Raw genomic sequence first — 14,154 nt, forward strand, 5'->3', positions numbered from 1 at the left:
GTTGGTGCTACATAAATAATAATAATAATAATAATAATAATCATAAAGAAAACTACTTCTCTACTGTTACTTCTTGCTCTTATTCTTAAGACAGCATTTTGCTTAGTAATATAAACAAGAGATGTATGTTAATGCTGCATTTGTCTAAAAGAATATAGACAAAAGGGAACTGAAGCAAAGGAGCTGCCAGAATCAGAAGTTCAGCTGACAATCAGAAACTGCAAATTAGTTTTTGTCATGTGAAACACATTACACTGCTTGCCAATGCAAAGCAATATATGCCATGATTGAAAAAAAGAGACTGTTTTGTACTTTGTTAAATTGTCAACTCAATTTACTTAGGGCCAGTGAAAATTAGACCTCAGTTTCTATGACAACAGTCAATACTTTTTGAACTAATAACTGTTGTCATGGAAACGAGCCTCTCTTCTGCAAATGCACGGCCTCTGCATTCTCCAAAATTATTCTGCATTGAAATCCAGTTCCACCCTAGAATTGCTAAGATTATGGGTCACATCACAATTCTTTTTCTAGCCAAAATGCTTTCCTGTTGGTCATGTCTACATAGGTTAATAAAGATGTGAAGAAAATGGGATAGATCCACAAACATGATCTAAATACTTTACCATATTCTGCCTAAGTGTCTGTTGAGCCTACGAGTGCTATAGCTTACGCACTGCAACACTTTTGGAAGGAACCAGAGACATGTAAGGGCCATGGCAGACGGGGAGACTTCAGAGATTTTGGCGCCGCGTATGCCATCCCACCGGCGATTTACATATCGCCGAGATTTGTTGGCTATTTGGAGTCCAACCCTTCTTTTATGCAATAATTTCAGAGTCTTTGATCAAAGGGATATTCTCTTATTATATAGTTGACTAGACCATAATGAGGATAGAATATGAACCTTTCAGTGTTCTTATTAGCATAAATAATACCCAGGCATGTATTTGCATAAATTGCATAAATACTACTGTAGCAAAGCTTTCATTCACCCTGATGCTAATCATATTTGTGTGAAGTCATATACTGCTTGCCTGAAATATAAGTAAACCTAATTTCAAGCAACTTTGCAATACACATCAATTAAAAACATGCAGCCTTTTAAAGATTTTTAATGGAATACTATGGGGCACATTTATCAATGTGAGTTTAGAGCCTAATACATAAAAACTCACCCACGTTCTATTCGTTCCTATGGGATTTTTAGAAGCATATTTATCAAATGGTGAATTCTAACCATCACCTATAAATACAATTCTAAAAACCCCATAGGAATGAATAGAATGTGGGTGAGTTTTTATGTATTAGGCTCTAAACTCACATTTTGATAAACCTGCCCCTATGTTTTAGAAAAGTTAACTAAGCCAAGTCCCCTTTCCTCCTGCTAATCTGGCTGACTTTTTTGAGGCTCAAAAAAAAATTAACAGTAGTCAATTGTCCTCAGCCTGCATCCTTCAAATCCCACAATTCCCTGCACATGTGATATCATAAGGAAAGGAACATCACAGTGCAATGCATTGTGGGTTATGTAGTTCCTGCATGCTGTCTGTAAGCTGTGAAAAAGTTGATAAAATTAGTAACATCAATGTTTTAGTCCCTGTTCCCCTGGCAGTATTTCAAAGATGTGTTCTGACTCAGCACTTTCCTTTTAATTTTTCTATTCTGAAAAAAAAAAAAAAAAAAAAGCGAACTAACATCTGAGACTTTTGTGTTTATACAGTACATTTCTGACCAATCCCTTACAGCGTGTCACACAGATGACTATATATAGACATTCATAGAACTTAAAATGCACGTAAGCACAAAACTTTAAATACATATGTAGCATGGTTCCGATTAGAATTGGTACTTCTTGTGTTATGCAATTTGGCTGAACCCAATTTGCTAGGTGATATACAAGCGTGGAAAGACTGGAGATTAACTCACTGACGTAAAGATTAATTGATTTACTCCAGCATCCTCCACTGCTCCAATTAGGAGGGGAGAGAAGCTTAACTTGCTTTAGAATGGACAGTTTCAACTCTATCACTTACATTTATAAAATAAATGTTACATCTAAAAACAAAACATTGAAAATTAAACTTAAATATTATTTCATGATTTAGAGCTTGGACAGGTTTCTATAAACCAAATGAGCTGGATTCATGAGCATTTATCTGTTTAGTATTTATAATATTATATTATTTTGCCACCAGCAAAACATTAGATACGACAAATACATTTTATGTAGAAAGCAGTTATTTAAAAAACTTATGAAAAATATTAGAATGCTTGCTCAGATACTTCTGAAATGAAATATGTCTCAAACATTTAATATTCTTTTACTTAAAGCATGGCCTCAAACACAAAGCATTATGATGCTTATAACATGGGAGATTTAACAAAGGCATGAGAATGTCGTTAAATCTGCCCTTGGGTATCATCGTGAAAGCTGTTGGCAAGGATAAAAATCCGCTATAATAGCAAGGTGATACACTTTGTAAGCTGTGTCTGCCAGTATCAGCTGGTCTCACAGGCCAGCTGTTCGCTATTTCCACTGGAACATCCAGAATTACTTAACAGCTGTTCAGGGGGTACCGGAGAGACTCTGGTATTAATTAAGAACTTGCTATAGAAATACATTAATTCACACAGGCAAATCAAAATCCACCAGAAAAAGATTTCTTCTTCTAACTTACCATAAAGTAAAAGGGATTTAATAAACTTAGAAAAAAAACCTGATGTAAACTTACTCTGCTTAGTCCTCTTAGAACTTTTGCAATTTTCTATTTTTAGTGGTTTCAGATATCAGCAGTTTTAGACTACAACGTATAATAGCATGCGATATCCACTGCGTGTGTCTGCAACCAGGCCAGTTCAATGGTTTTGGGTGCACGCAAAGTAGAAGGCTGTGCTTTTTTGCATGCTGAGAATCAGCCCCATTTGGCATCTGCCTTAAGAAGTAGGGCAGAAATGTTGCACATTATTTCTTGGGCTTCAGTATCAGACCAAGGCAACCACAGCCCTTTAGCAATGAATATCTGTGTCTCCATCTGTAGCTCCCCATCTTCTTTTCTGCCGATTCACTGCACATGTTCTGTGCTGCTGTCAGTTACTGCAATTTGGGACTGAGGCCCAATATACTGTACATGCAGAATACAAATGTTGAAATATAATGCTGATTAGTAAGAATACATATAAGTACATGGCAGCTCTGAGGAATAGGCAGGGGAAGGTACGTAGACATCCCTCTCCCATCCCCTACCTTGTGCGCCATTCAGAGGTGCAAGATAACAAATGGCAGTAGACACAGCCCACATTGCGGGTCGGATTTTTGAGCTGGCGCAGAGAGCAGTAACCATGGGGAAGAAGTGTTCTGTAAGTCTTGCGTCCCTTAGCGCTCCTGCACCCTCAGGTAAGTAAATGACCCCTACTATATAGCGATCAATTATACAAAACCTAACCCTTTGGGTGGATATACCTTTTAAAGCTGAAGAAACAGTAAAAATTACTGGGGAGCTGCAAGCCAGAAAACCTCTTCCATCGCTCTTCTATTAGAATTGCAGGGCCTGTGCATGCACAGTAGAGTGAAAAAGCTGGCTTTTTGTTAAAATTCAGCTTTTTAGGAAGAGGATCGCTGGCTTGCAGCTTCCCCAGGCTGGTGTGGGGTAAAAGGTAAGTGATTACATTCACTGGGGGGTACCTAACATTTGGCACTACCCCATCCCCCTGTGACTTAACTTTTCTTCTCCTTTAAACAGCAGATATCAAGCAGAAGTGGACCATTAATAACCTAAATGACCCAGACCACAGGAATAAAGAAGAGTACATATGCCTGTGCAATGAAAATATGTACGTATAACTTTTGCCTTCTCTAGCATTCAGTATACAAGTGTAGGTATGTATTTTTAGCTTGTATTTATTCTGGCATTCCCATGTAATGACTCACTAACTGCTGTTTTAAAGGGCAGGGAAAGCTTAAGATGCCCTCACAGGCATGAGCTTTTGTTTTAATAGTAGCCAAAAAAAAAAAAAAAAAAGAACAAGATGCTACTTCAGTTGTGTTAAACAGAACACATTCTTGTATCAAACTACAAATAGTGCACTCAAATAGTGTAATCAAAAATCCTTTAACTTTAACAAGGGCCTTTACTTTCACAGCCCATAATGTCAACCCGTAAGGGTAAAGACACACAGAGCTACTATTATAGCAGCTACTTGTCATGGCTACAAAAATAGACAATGCTGATAATTACAGAGGAAATTCTTAGTATTGTCTATGGCAGGATATTTTCTGGGGGTTTAGTAGCTGTGACAAGTAGCTGCTACTAGTAGCTCTGTGTGTCTTCATCCTAAAAGTAAAGCCCTATACTCTACAAAACAGATTTTAAACACTAAAGGGCTGATTTACTAACCCACGAACGGGTCGAAATGAGTCCGATTGCGTTATTTTCGTAAAGATCGGTATTTTGCGATTTTTTCGTATGTTTTGCGATTTTTTCGGCGTCTTTACGAATTGTTCGTTACCAATACGATTTTTGCGTAAAAACGCGAGTTTTTCGTAGCCATTACGAAAGTTGCGCTTTTTTCGTAACGTTAAAACTTACGCAAAACTTCGCACCTTTTAAGTTTTAACGCTACGAAAAAGGCGCAACTTTTCGCGTAAGTTTTTTAACGCTACGGAAAAATCGCAAGATTTTACGCAACTTTCGTAAAGGCTACGAAAAACTCGCGTTTTTACGCAAAAATCGTATTGGTAACGAAAAATTCGTAATGACGCCGAAAAAATCGCAAAACATACGAAAAAGTCGCAAAATGTTCGTTTTCAAGTCGGAACTTTTCCAATTCGGGTCGGATTCGTGGGTTAGTAAATCAGCCCCTAGGACTCTCACTACCAACTAACATGGAAGTGGTGTGTGTTGGTTGTGTGTATGTGTACACAAAATTTAAAATATATATAATCAATAATCACTTTTACACTGTATCACTGCTGTGCTGACCTCTTTGTAATAAGCACTAATGAACCTAAATTTTCAACTGCAAATGAAAAGTATATAGTTTATATAGATGACCATCAAAAAGGTAAGTACAAGCAAATCTGTTTTTGTCAGGGCCACACAAGCTTCTATGGCTGCAAATAAATAGCTAAATCTAGCATGCAAGACCCCTTTGTGGCTTGTACTAATTTAGGTATAAAATCTATTATCACTGTAAATATATTACTGATAACGCATGCATTAAGGCCTCCGCCAGGAATTTATATTTGAACCTCCCTTAAAAGATCTCTGTCTGGGATGCAGATTACACAATTAAATTATTTTTCTTAAGGACATTCTTTAAATTCTAGATTCTTAATAAAAGGTGATAAGACAATGTTCTAGGTCTGCCCTGAACTAAGCCAAACATAATAAAGGTGGCCATGCCCGGGCCGATAAAAGCACGTATGGGGCCTGTCTAAAAAGCATTTATGGGGCTTTTTAGACAGGCCTGCACAAACGATATCTGGCGGAAAATCAGGCAGATGTCAATCCTGTCAAGACAAGTAGTGCATCAGGGCATTGATGCAGTCCTCGTCTTGTTCGACTGTATCCTATTGTTTGGCTTGAGGGAACGATACGATATCAGCCACAAGGTGGGCATGTTGCCAAAAGTTGGCCATACATTGACAGATCCACTTGTTTGTAGAGGCCGCCAAGCAGATCTGTAAATGTATGGCCAGCTTTAGTTTCCCTTTAAAGAGATTCTGCGCAAGTGTCTCAAAATAGAAATTCTAATTTTAGACTATTATGCTAAAACACTTAAATGCATGTTAAATGCCTTGTTAATGGCAGAGCCATGGTGTTTTTGTTACATAAAAACTATACATTTTTAGTGATTATTACATTTGCATGCATATATCAATACATCTTTCCCTTTTTCTGTTCCTTTAAGCCATCATGTTATGATGCTATGTGTGCTCACTAACGGAGACCTAAAAGGAAACAAACATAAGGTCCTGTAAGCCTTCACAGTTTTTAAGTAAATCACCCATATTTATACACCTGAAGTGCATGGAGCAAAAAAATGAGGTCAGGCAGGACTTAACAGGGCATACCTTGGGTGTGACCATATCGCGCCCAGATTTGGTTCTCTGAATGTTAGCACCAGTGTAACTAACAGGTTACACTGAAAAGTGTTGGACTGAAAGACACAGCTATGTCCATTTTCATGTATAGTTGTCAAAAATACATAATATATATTCTATTTAAAAGGTGTTATTTATATGAGAGAGTGTTTTACATACGCTTTATGCAATATATTCTTAACAGACCAGGTTCAGGTGTATAGTTTTCCCAAGTTTTACATATACGGAGTAAGGAAAATACATTTATGGGAGGTGAATGAGAAAAACTACAGAAATAAACATAATTTTATGAAAAATAGGCAGCTAAAGTGATGAATGCTATATCTTAATGCTACGGTACAGTCATCACCCAAAATCCTCTGATTTCATTCAAAGAAATTGAGCATGAACACGGCAGAAGTGGGACAAGGGCAGAGCCAGAAGTGTGACATCCATGGCCAAAATGCCCCCAGATAATTCTGGGTGTGGGTTGGAATCTCTGTGAGATGCATATACTATGGATATCAGGTGGTTCAGGAACTGAGCAGGTTTTAAATTTCATCTGTCAATGCACCATGTCAATCAGTACACTGTGTATTGGCAGTGTTGAGAAGCCACACCTTTTCTTTAATTCTTGTGTTCAGATCATTTATGACACACAATGACAACCCCCATATTATGTATGGCCCCTCACATTCTCTTCTTCTGGCTGGCTCATGGCTAGATTGTTTATGGACAATTGGTGTCTGCCATAATTTTGGTCAACTAAATTAAAGCTTGCATTTGAGGCTTTCTTGATTGACGGCTTATCTTTCCCATCATAGGCGAGTAGAGCATCCAGGGCAGATACTAGAAAGTATCCCATAAACTTAACTTGCTGTCAGTGTGTGCTTTAGAAATGCTGACACTTGCACATAAATTGGTTTGATTATTGGAAACAAAGCAAATATTTAAAACACTTGTAAAAAACTTGAATAAAACCCAGAGGATGACACTTTAAAACAAATTAAATTAATACAATTGATTTGTATCGAAACTGTTCGGATATTAGCAGGCAAGCATGTCAAAATCTTATTTTCATACCGTTTCTTACACTGATTGACTCTAATGCCCTCAGCTAAAAACTGACAAACACAGTTGTTAAAAGCTATACGGATACTGGTGCCTTTCCACAGCACAAAACTTAATCAGCTTTAAGAATAAAATATGTCAATACTTATTCTATTTATAAATGTGCAACCAAATATTATTATGTTTTCATATTTATAAATTTAGCCAGTTACATGCATTCTGTGCATGAATATTCATGCCTTCGGGGGAGCAAAAGGGCATCCCTGGTAACTCTGAGTACTGAAAAAGGTAAGTACAAGGGGTAGAGTGGCCAACTCAGGGTGGTGTGGGGGCATAATTGTCCCTGCATGTGATCTGCCCAGACTCTTCTGACAAACCTTCCCAGCATGGGCAACATTTAAACATGTGAACAAGCCAGTAATAAAGAGCAGCCTTAGAAGAGAAGTCTGTGTCACAATAATTGTATTAATTTTGCATCCATAGGACTGAATATGCATGGGGTATTTACATGTTCAAAGTATTAATGTGCGTTTTCAGGCCATTAACTGCCACTTTCTGCAAATGGATGCATCCACACCTCAAGGCCTTTTTGAAATGGTACTTTCCCAAGCTGAGTGGATGTCCAAAATTATTTGGTAAATTTTGATGAAATGGCTGTAAATACATTTGAACCTTTGAGATAGGAGCCCTCCTTCTGCTATATTCAATTTACATGACTGTTTTTTCTTCTGAATAGGATTTAATTAAAGCTGCCCCAGCATAACACATAGTTAAATGTTTATACATTTCCTATACTGTATAACAAGATGTTAAGGGGCCAATTTACCATTAGTTGTATAATTTTCCCGAAAGGAACTCTTGCCTGCAAAAAGATAGCAACTTAATTTATTTTCCAAGTTGGAACAATTAATTCCAGCACAAAAAATAATTGCTTCTGAATGTGATTTGTACTGGTAATTAACAACTGAAGATGGGTATTCATGCTCACCCCTACTGCTCTGGTGAGCACAAATACCTCCTTGTAAAAATAATTTAAGATTACTCAAAACAGGGCTAACTGACACATCTAAACTGCTTTGATAAATGTGTCAATTTATTAAAAACAGCCTTGACTGTCAGAAACTTTTATGAGATCATAACAGACACTGTTACACAAAATTTGTCTCTTAAAGAAGAAGGAAAGGCTAAGTCACTTGGGGGTGCCAAAATGTTAGGCACCCCCAAGTGACTTAGATCGCTTACCTTCTACCCCGGGCTGGTGCCCCTGTATGGAGAAAACAGCACCAGCCCGGGGTAGCAGCAATCGCTTCCTCCTTCCTTTCACGCTGCGCGCGCATGCGCAGTAGAGTGAAAAGCCGAACTTTAACAGAGAAGTCGGCTTTTTCACTCTACTGCGCATGCGCCAGACTCGGAGTCTAGGGGAAAGGAAGGAGGAAGCGCTTCGCCCCAGGTGCCCAGGGCTGGTGCGGTTTTCTCCTAATAGGGGCACCAGCCCGGGGTACGAGGTAAGCGATTCAAGTCACTTGGGGGTGCTTAACATTTTAGCACCCCCAAGTGACTTAGCCTTTCCTTCCCCTTTAACTGAAATCTGCTTCACATGAGGGACGTCTTTTGCATTTCTGCGTGATTATGCTGAAGTGTTTTACCATTGCAAGCAGATTCGTATATTCACGTTTGCCTGTGTGGGAAGCAATGGCACACGTGCTACAAAATATTCACCTGAGGTTACCCATAGGATGGAAACTTTCTCAATTAAAACAGGACTGCCTCAGTCAAAACATTTCACAAGTATTGGACCTGTTATCCGGAACCTAAAAATAATTTAAACATTTAATAAACCCAATAAGATTGTTTTGCCTCCAATAAGGATTAATTTGTACTTAATGCTTAGTTAGCATCAAGTACAAGCTACTGTTTTATTATTAAACTCCAGGTCCCAAGCATTCAGGATAACAGATCCTATACCTGTATATATAATAATACAACTGTGTAATACAAGGCATGTGCTTTTTAGTAACAAACCTTTAGTATTAGAATTAAATAGTATTAGAAGAAAAGTGCTAGAACATATATTACTAGTGTTGTTTCTCTTTCCTAAACTATCCATTTCATAGATAATAATGGAGCATTTCAATTGGCTTTTAAATCATTCTATACTACCTATCATTTAATTAAAAAGCACTTTATTTTTTCCATATATGATCTGTGTACATTTCAATCTACAAGATCAATACATTCAGTCATATATTCCATTTAATTTACCAGTAGACTGATGCCGTTGCATGATAACCAAATTCTGCATTTTTTTCTTTAACAGTTTTACTTGGTTGTTCTTACAAAAATTCATGCACACTAGAATATTACATTAGGCTTTATAGAAGACTTGCACATTCAAAATGAGAACACATATTTACCAATGTTAGGGTGTTTCAAAAGCCGGCAAATCCGAGCCTCCCGCTCCAATTTCTGGTGGTCTGCAAGAGTAAAATGAAGGTATGGATTAGCAATCAAATTATACTGAAGCAGTAAACAGTGCTCAAATCAATAGCTGTAGGTCTTCAACACAAGGAAGATAGAGACATAAATTCAATACAAGCTAAAAAAAATTACCTACTAGTACCTAGATATTAATTATTGCTGTCTAAGAGCAGGAATAATAACATCTCTACATTAACCCTTTTCTACAAAGTAGGCTAGTTATCTTTCTCTAGCATCAAGATTCTAATATTTAAAAAACTAAAATGAAAACTGCAGTTATATGTGTCTTTTTTTCAAGACAAATAGTAACATTTTATGGCAACCATATCAATTTTACGTCAGTAGTTGTTGATCTTGGTAAAGACAGGAGTGGAATATGAGAGTTAACGTACGGTATGTCTGATCATCAATGATAGTCACTGACTGGAAAGTGCATATTTTATTTACATGAAGAGATGGCAATATATCAAATAGTCTGGATTGGATCTCCAAGTGATTCAAGCACAGTATTACTACTATCCTTTATTTAGACTGATTGGTAATAATGATCAGATCAGTGCAATCAACTGAATTTCATCCTCTTAACAGACCAGTGCTCATACATGATCTTTTATTAGGAAATTCCTGATGTATAATCTCTTTCTCATTGTAGAATATTCTGGCCCTATATTAAAAATATAAAATACTATTCAAAAAGTGTTTTTCCTTAAAGGCAGGTGTTGTTTCTTTGTAAATCTCATTGAAATCTGGTGGATTCCTTGTTCTCTGTACTCTGTGTAGTCTCCCACAGTTAAATCTCGGGTACCACAGGTGACTAATGTCCCCAATATGCATTCCCACCAGCAATAAAGTGAATCGCCAGTGGGAAGGTATTTTAGTCACTTTGTTTTTCAAAAGTCATACAAAGTGTCCTACCCAATAAAGGTCCCTATAGCACTCATACAACAGAAGTGCTTGGAAATATTGTACCATGCAGGGCCCATGACGTAATTCATTTTGGGGGCAAAAACTGTACCAGCCTGGGGTATTTCTGCAGAAGTTCATTAGCCTAATAATTTGTCCTCTTCTCTCTTCTGTTCACCGGGGCGTGGACATGCACACTAGAGTGAAAGAGCCTGCTCTTCATTTCTAAGGTCAGCTTTCATTCTGCTGCGCATGGGCCAGAAGAACAGAACTAAAAGAAGGTGGAGACCCTATAGAAGATGGCAACAATATCAAATACAGTGCACTGGAGTGGAGTGGAGTATTTACTCCACACCTCCTAGCTGACACAAACAACATAATAGAGAGTAAATAAAATCTCTGAGCAGCAAAGAAGAAAAAGCAATGACAGTATTTATGTTCAGTCAATGAAGTGAAACTTATAAAAGAATAATTTACAAGTTTGCATTAAAGTCCTGTGCCTATAAAAGAGGTCTTGTATTGAGAGAAAAGGTTGAGGTAGCTATGCTTGCTGTCCAAGGTCAGGCGGGAGGATTAACACCATTTGGTCTCTAAGGCAACCAAGCAACCTATGTCTCCTGGAGTAAGGGAGAGGGGCTGACCCTTTCCGGGTATAGCAACAAGCAGTCTGTGCCTAAAGGTTGTCCACACTCTCCGTGAATGGGTGTGAAGCGACATTTAAGAGTCATACATTGCTCTTTAAAAAGAAACCCTTGGTCTCATGTGTCACTCTTAAGTCCCAAGACCTCCCTTGTGTGCTGCCATGGCACATTCTTTGCGGGTAATAGATACACTATTCTGTGCTTCTCAACAACAATTAGTTATGTCAGGAGAGTGAAAAGCTAAACTAATAGGCATTTGATTAAGTTAGTTTACATATCTCAGATTAGCAAACAAACATGAAGACAAACACTTAGATAAAGTCTTGGGAAATCCTCTTTCTCGGACAATTGGGCAGATTATATATGATTGTAAGCTCATGCGAGCAAGGCACTCTGATTCTATTTTAATTTTGTAACCCTGGTTTGTTAAATTAGTGCAAGACCCATTTGTTATATATTAATGTGCAAGGCTGAGCAGCTTGCTGTTCTTTCAGCATATAAAATGAAATATTTTCCCTATTTTCTGCAAAAGAAAAACCTAGCAAATAATATATTTAAACAGTAATTTTGAGACCACAAAACAAAATGATAAGTGCAATTTAATTACAGGTATGGGACCTGTTATCCAGTTATTTGTTTAAAATAGAGTCTATGGGAGATGGCCTTCCTGTAAAGTTTTGGAAGCTTTCTGGATAACGGGTTTCTAGAAAATGTTACTGACATGCCTGAAATTAGTTTAGTGTCAGATAATATTTATTATCTAAACACTCTGTATATAAATATATTATATCCTGTTATAGCCAGTTCTTTGTTTTTTTTTTATTATATCAAACTAAAAAGAGGTGTGTTTATTTATTTTTTCTTTGACTAGCAGTTTCTAGGGAGCTGCTAAATATAAAATTATAGACTTGCCTAGCCATTAAGTACTGACAGGAACAATGTTCCTTAGAAAATCTCACCGCTCTCCTATTATGTTAACATTTCCTAACAAACAAAGGAAGCAAGGCCCAGTCTTACAAAGGGTCTGTCATTACTGTAATCTGAATTCTGTACATGGAATACTGCATAGCGGATTCAAAATTACTACCTTTTTAATTGGCTACACTAATATGTGGTACAACCAGTGTGATTGTAAATCATTTGTAAGCAGCCTTAACAACTGATCCACAGGCCATAGGCCAGGCAAAACTGACTGGATCTTACTAGTAACAGCTGAATGCCAGTGTCAACAGCTAGTTACTTAGATTTACAAACAGGGGTACAGCCTGCAGATCTGTGTGTTCATGTGGAAGTTGCAGTGCAGCAATCTGTTTTCCAAGATTTTACATTTCAAATGCATCACTTTTGGCACACATCATTGATAACAACATTAATCTGATTTACTTGGCCTAAGTTTTTTGTAGTTACTGGTGCAACCCAATAAAGGAACCCTGGAATTATCAGCAAGTCCAAGCTGACATTAATTCTATGGTTCCATTTTACTTCTTTCCTCTCTCCTGGTGATACCCAGATGCAAAAATCCTATTCAACTAATTACCTCTTAACAAAATTACATCACTAGTAACTAATAATGACATTTTTATGCCATATAATTATCAGATAATAATTCAGAGTAATATGAATTTCTGTTGTTGCACTCAAGTATTGTTCATTTATATCTGTATGACATGTACACCAGGCACATTTCTATATGACATGTAACTTATTAGTTTTGTTTAAGAGTAGAGCACTATTTTACATAACTGTGGATGAAGGGAGCATTGCCTTACAGTAATTTCCTTGCTTGCAGCTCAATTTATCACCACCGATGAGAAAGAGACATGAGGCAGAAGTTTCTTCGATATTCCGAATTGACTGCTGTGCAGCAAAAGCTACTGCAGTGTCTGAATTCTGCAAGCTCACAATGAGAGTAAGCACTAGAGGGAATTCCATGTATCAAGTAAAAGGCCAAATCTGGGCAATGGCTTTGGCACAAAGTAAAAAGGGTAAAAATAAATGAAAAAAATAAGTGTTGGACTTTTGTTTGAAATCTGTGATGCGTCACATTAAAAATACATACAGTGGGGCCTGGGGAATGCACAAAGACAAATGGATCCATGCTAGAGTGACAGCAACGAGAGGCTACATTTAACTGCAGCTATTGATGTTCTTGGAACTGCTAGAAAGCTCCTATTTACACATCAAATGAGGCACAAGCATTGACATGCAGACAAGAAAATTACAAAAAGCATAGGTGGGACAAGCTTTGCTATGGGAAAAAAACACAGACAGAAAATTGCACAGATATATAGTGAATTACTTACATACAGTGAAAAAAATATGAAGCAATATCTCTTCTTTCCAGAAACAAAACACTGCCCAATATAAAAGTAACACGCGACTAGTAGTAATTGGTAAAAATCTTGATTAACTACAATTCCCATCAACAATGGCTAGCATAAGTATGGAAACATGAGCAATTATCAGTAAACAAAAGAAGCTGTCATGGATCCATAAAACAGAAGAAGAACAGATACAAGAAATGTTTATAGATAAGAATCATCTTTCTTTTTAAATGGCTTATCTGATCTATGGCTGATAAAATGTGCTTAGGACAGTAAAGCTAAAAAATTAAAGTGTGCCAAAAAAATGTAAATATTATGTACTGTTTCCCTGCACTGGTAAAACCGGCATGTTTATATAAACAAAGCTACTTTGTAGCAAGGTGGGTAGCCATTCAAACTTAAATAAGGCTAAATGGCACAGGTTACATAGCAGATAACAGATAAACTCAGTAAAACACCATTGAACGTACCATTGTACAGAATGTTTCTGTTTTTTGGCTTACTAACAGGATGGTGGCTGGTTGAATCAACTTGCTTTTCAATTCAACAAAAAAGGGATAAGTATTCTTTATTCGCTTTATTCAAAATCATTGTGTTTTTTAACTGTTGGGTTTAATTTTTTCAAAAGTACTTGTTGTTTTTGGTGCTAATT

At 37.1% G+C, this 14,154-nt stretch overlaps 1 protein-coding gene across 31 annotated transcripts in view; it reads right to left on the bottom strand.

The window, feature by feature from the left end:
• The window catches only part of camk2g (calcium/calmodulin dependent protein kinase (CaM kinase) II gamma), a 172,767-nt gene that overhangs the window by 87,428 nt on the left and 71,185 nt on the right, over positions 1-14,154 (bottom strand). For all 31 annotated transcript variants that reach the window (XM_012965995.3, XM_012965993.3, XM_012965990.3 and 28 more), the window contains exon 3: positions 9,571-9,630. In XM_012965995.3, coding sequence (XP_012821449.1) covers positions 9,571-9,630 — 60 coding nt within the window. The remainder of the gene's footprint in view (positions 1-9,570; positions 9,631-14,154) is intronic.

This window comes from Xenopus tropicalis, chromosome 7 (assembly GCF_000004195.4).
Source record: "Xenopus tropicalis strain Nigerian chromosome 7, UCB_Xtro_10.0, whole genome shotgun sequence".
Lineage (NCBI taxonomy): Eukaryota > Metazoa > Chordata > Amphibia > Anura > Pipidae > Xenopus > Xenopus tropicalis.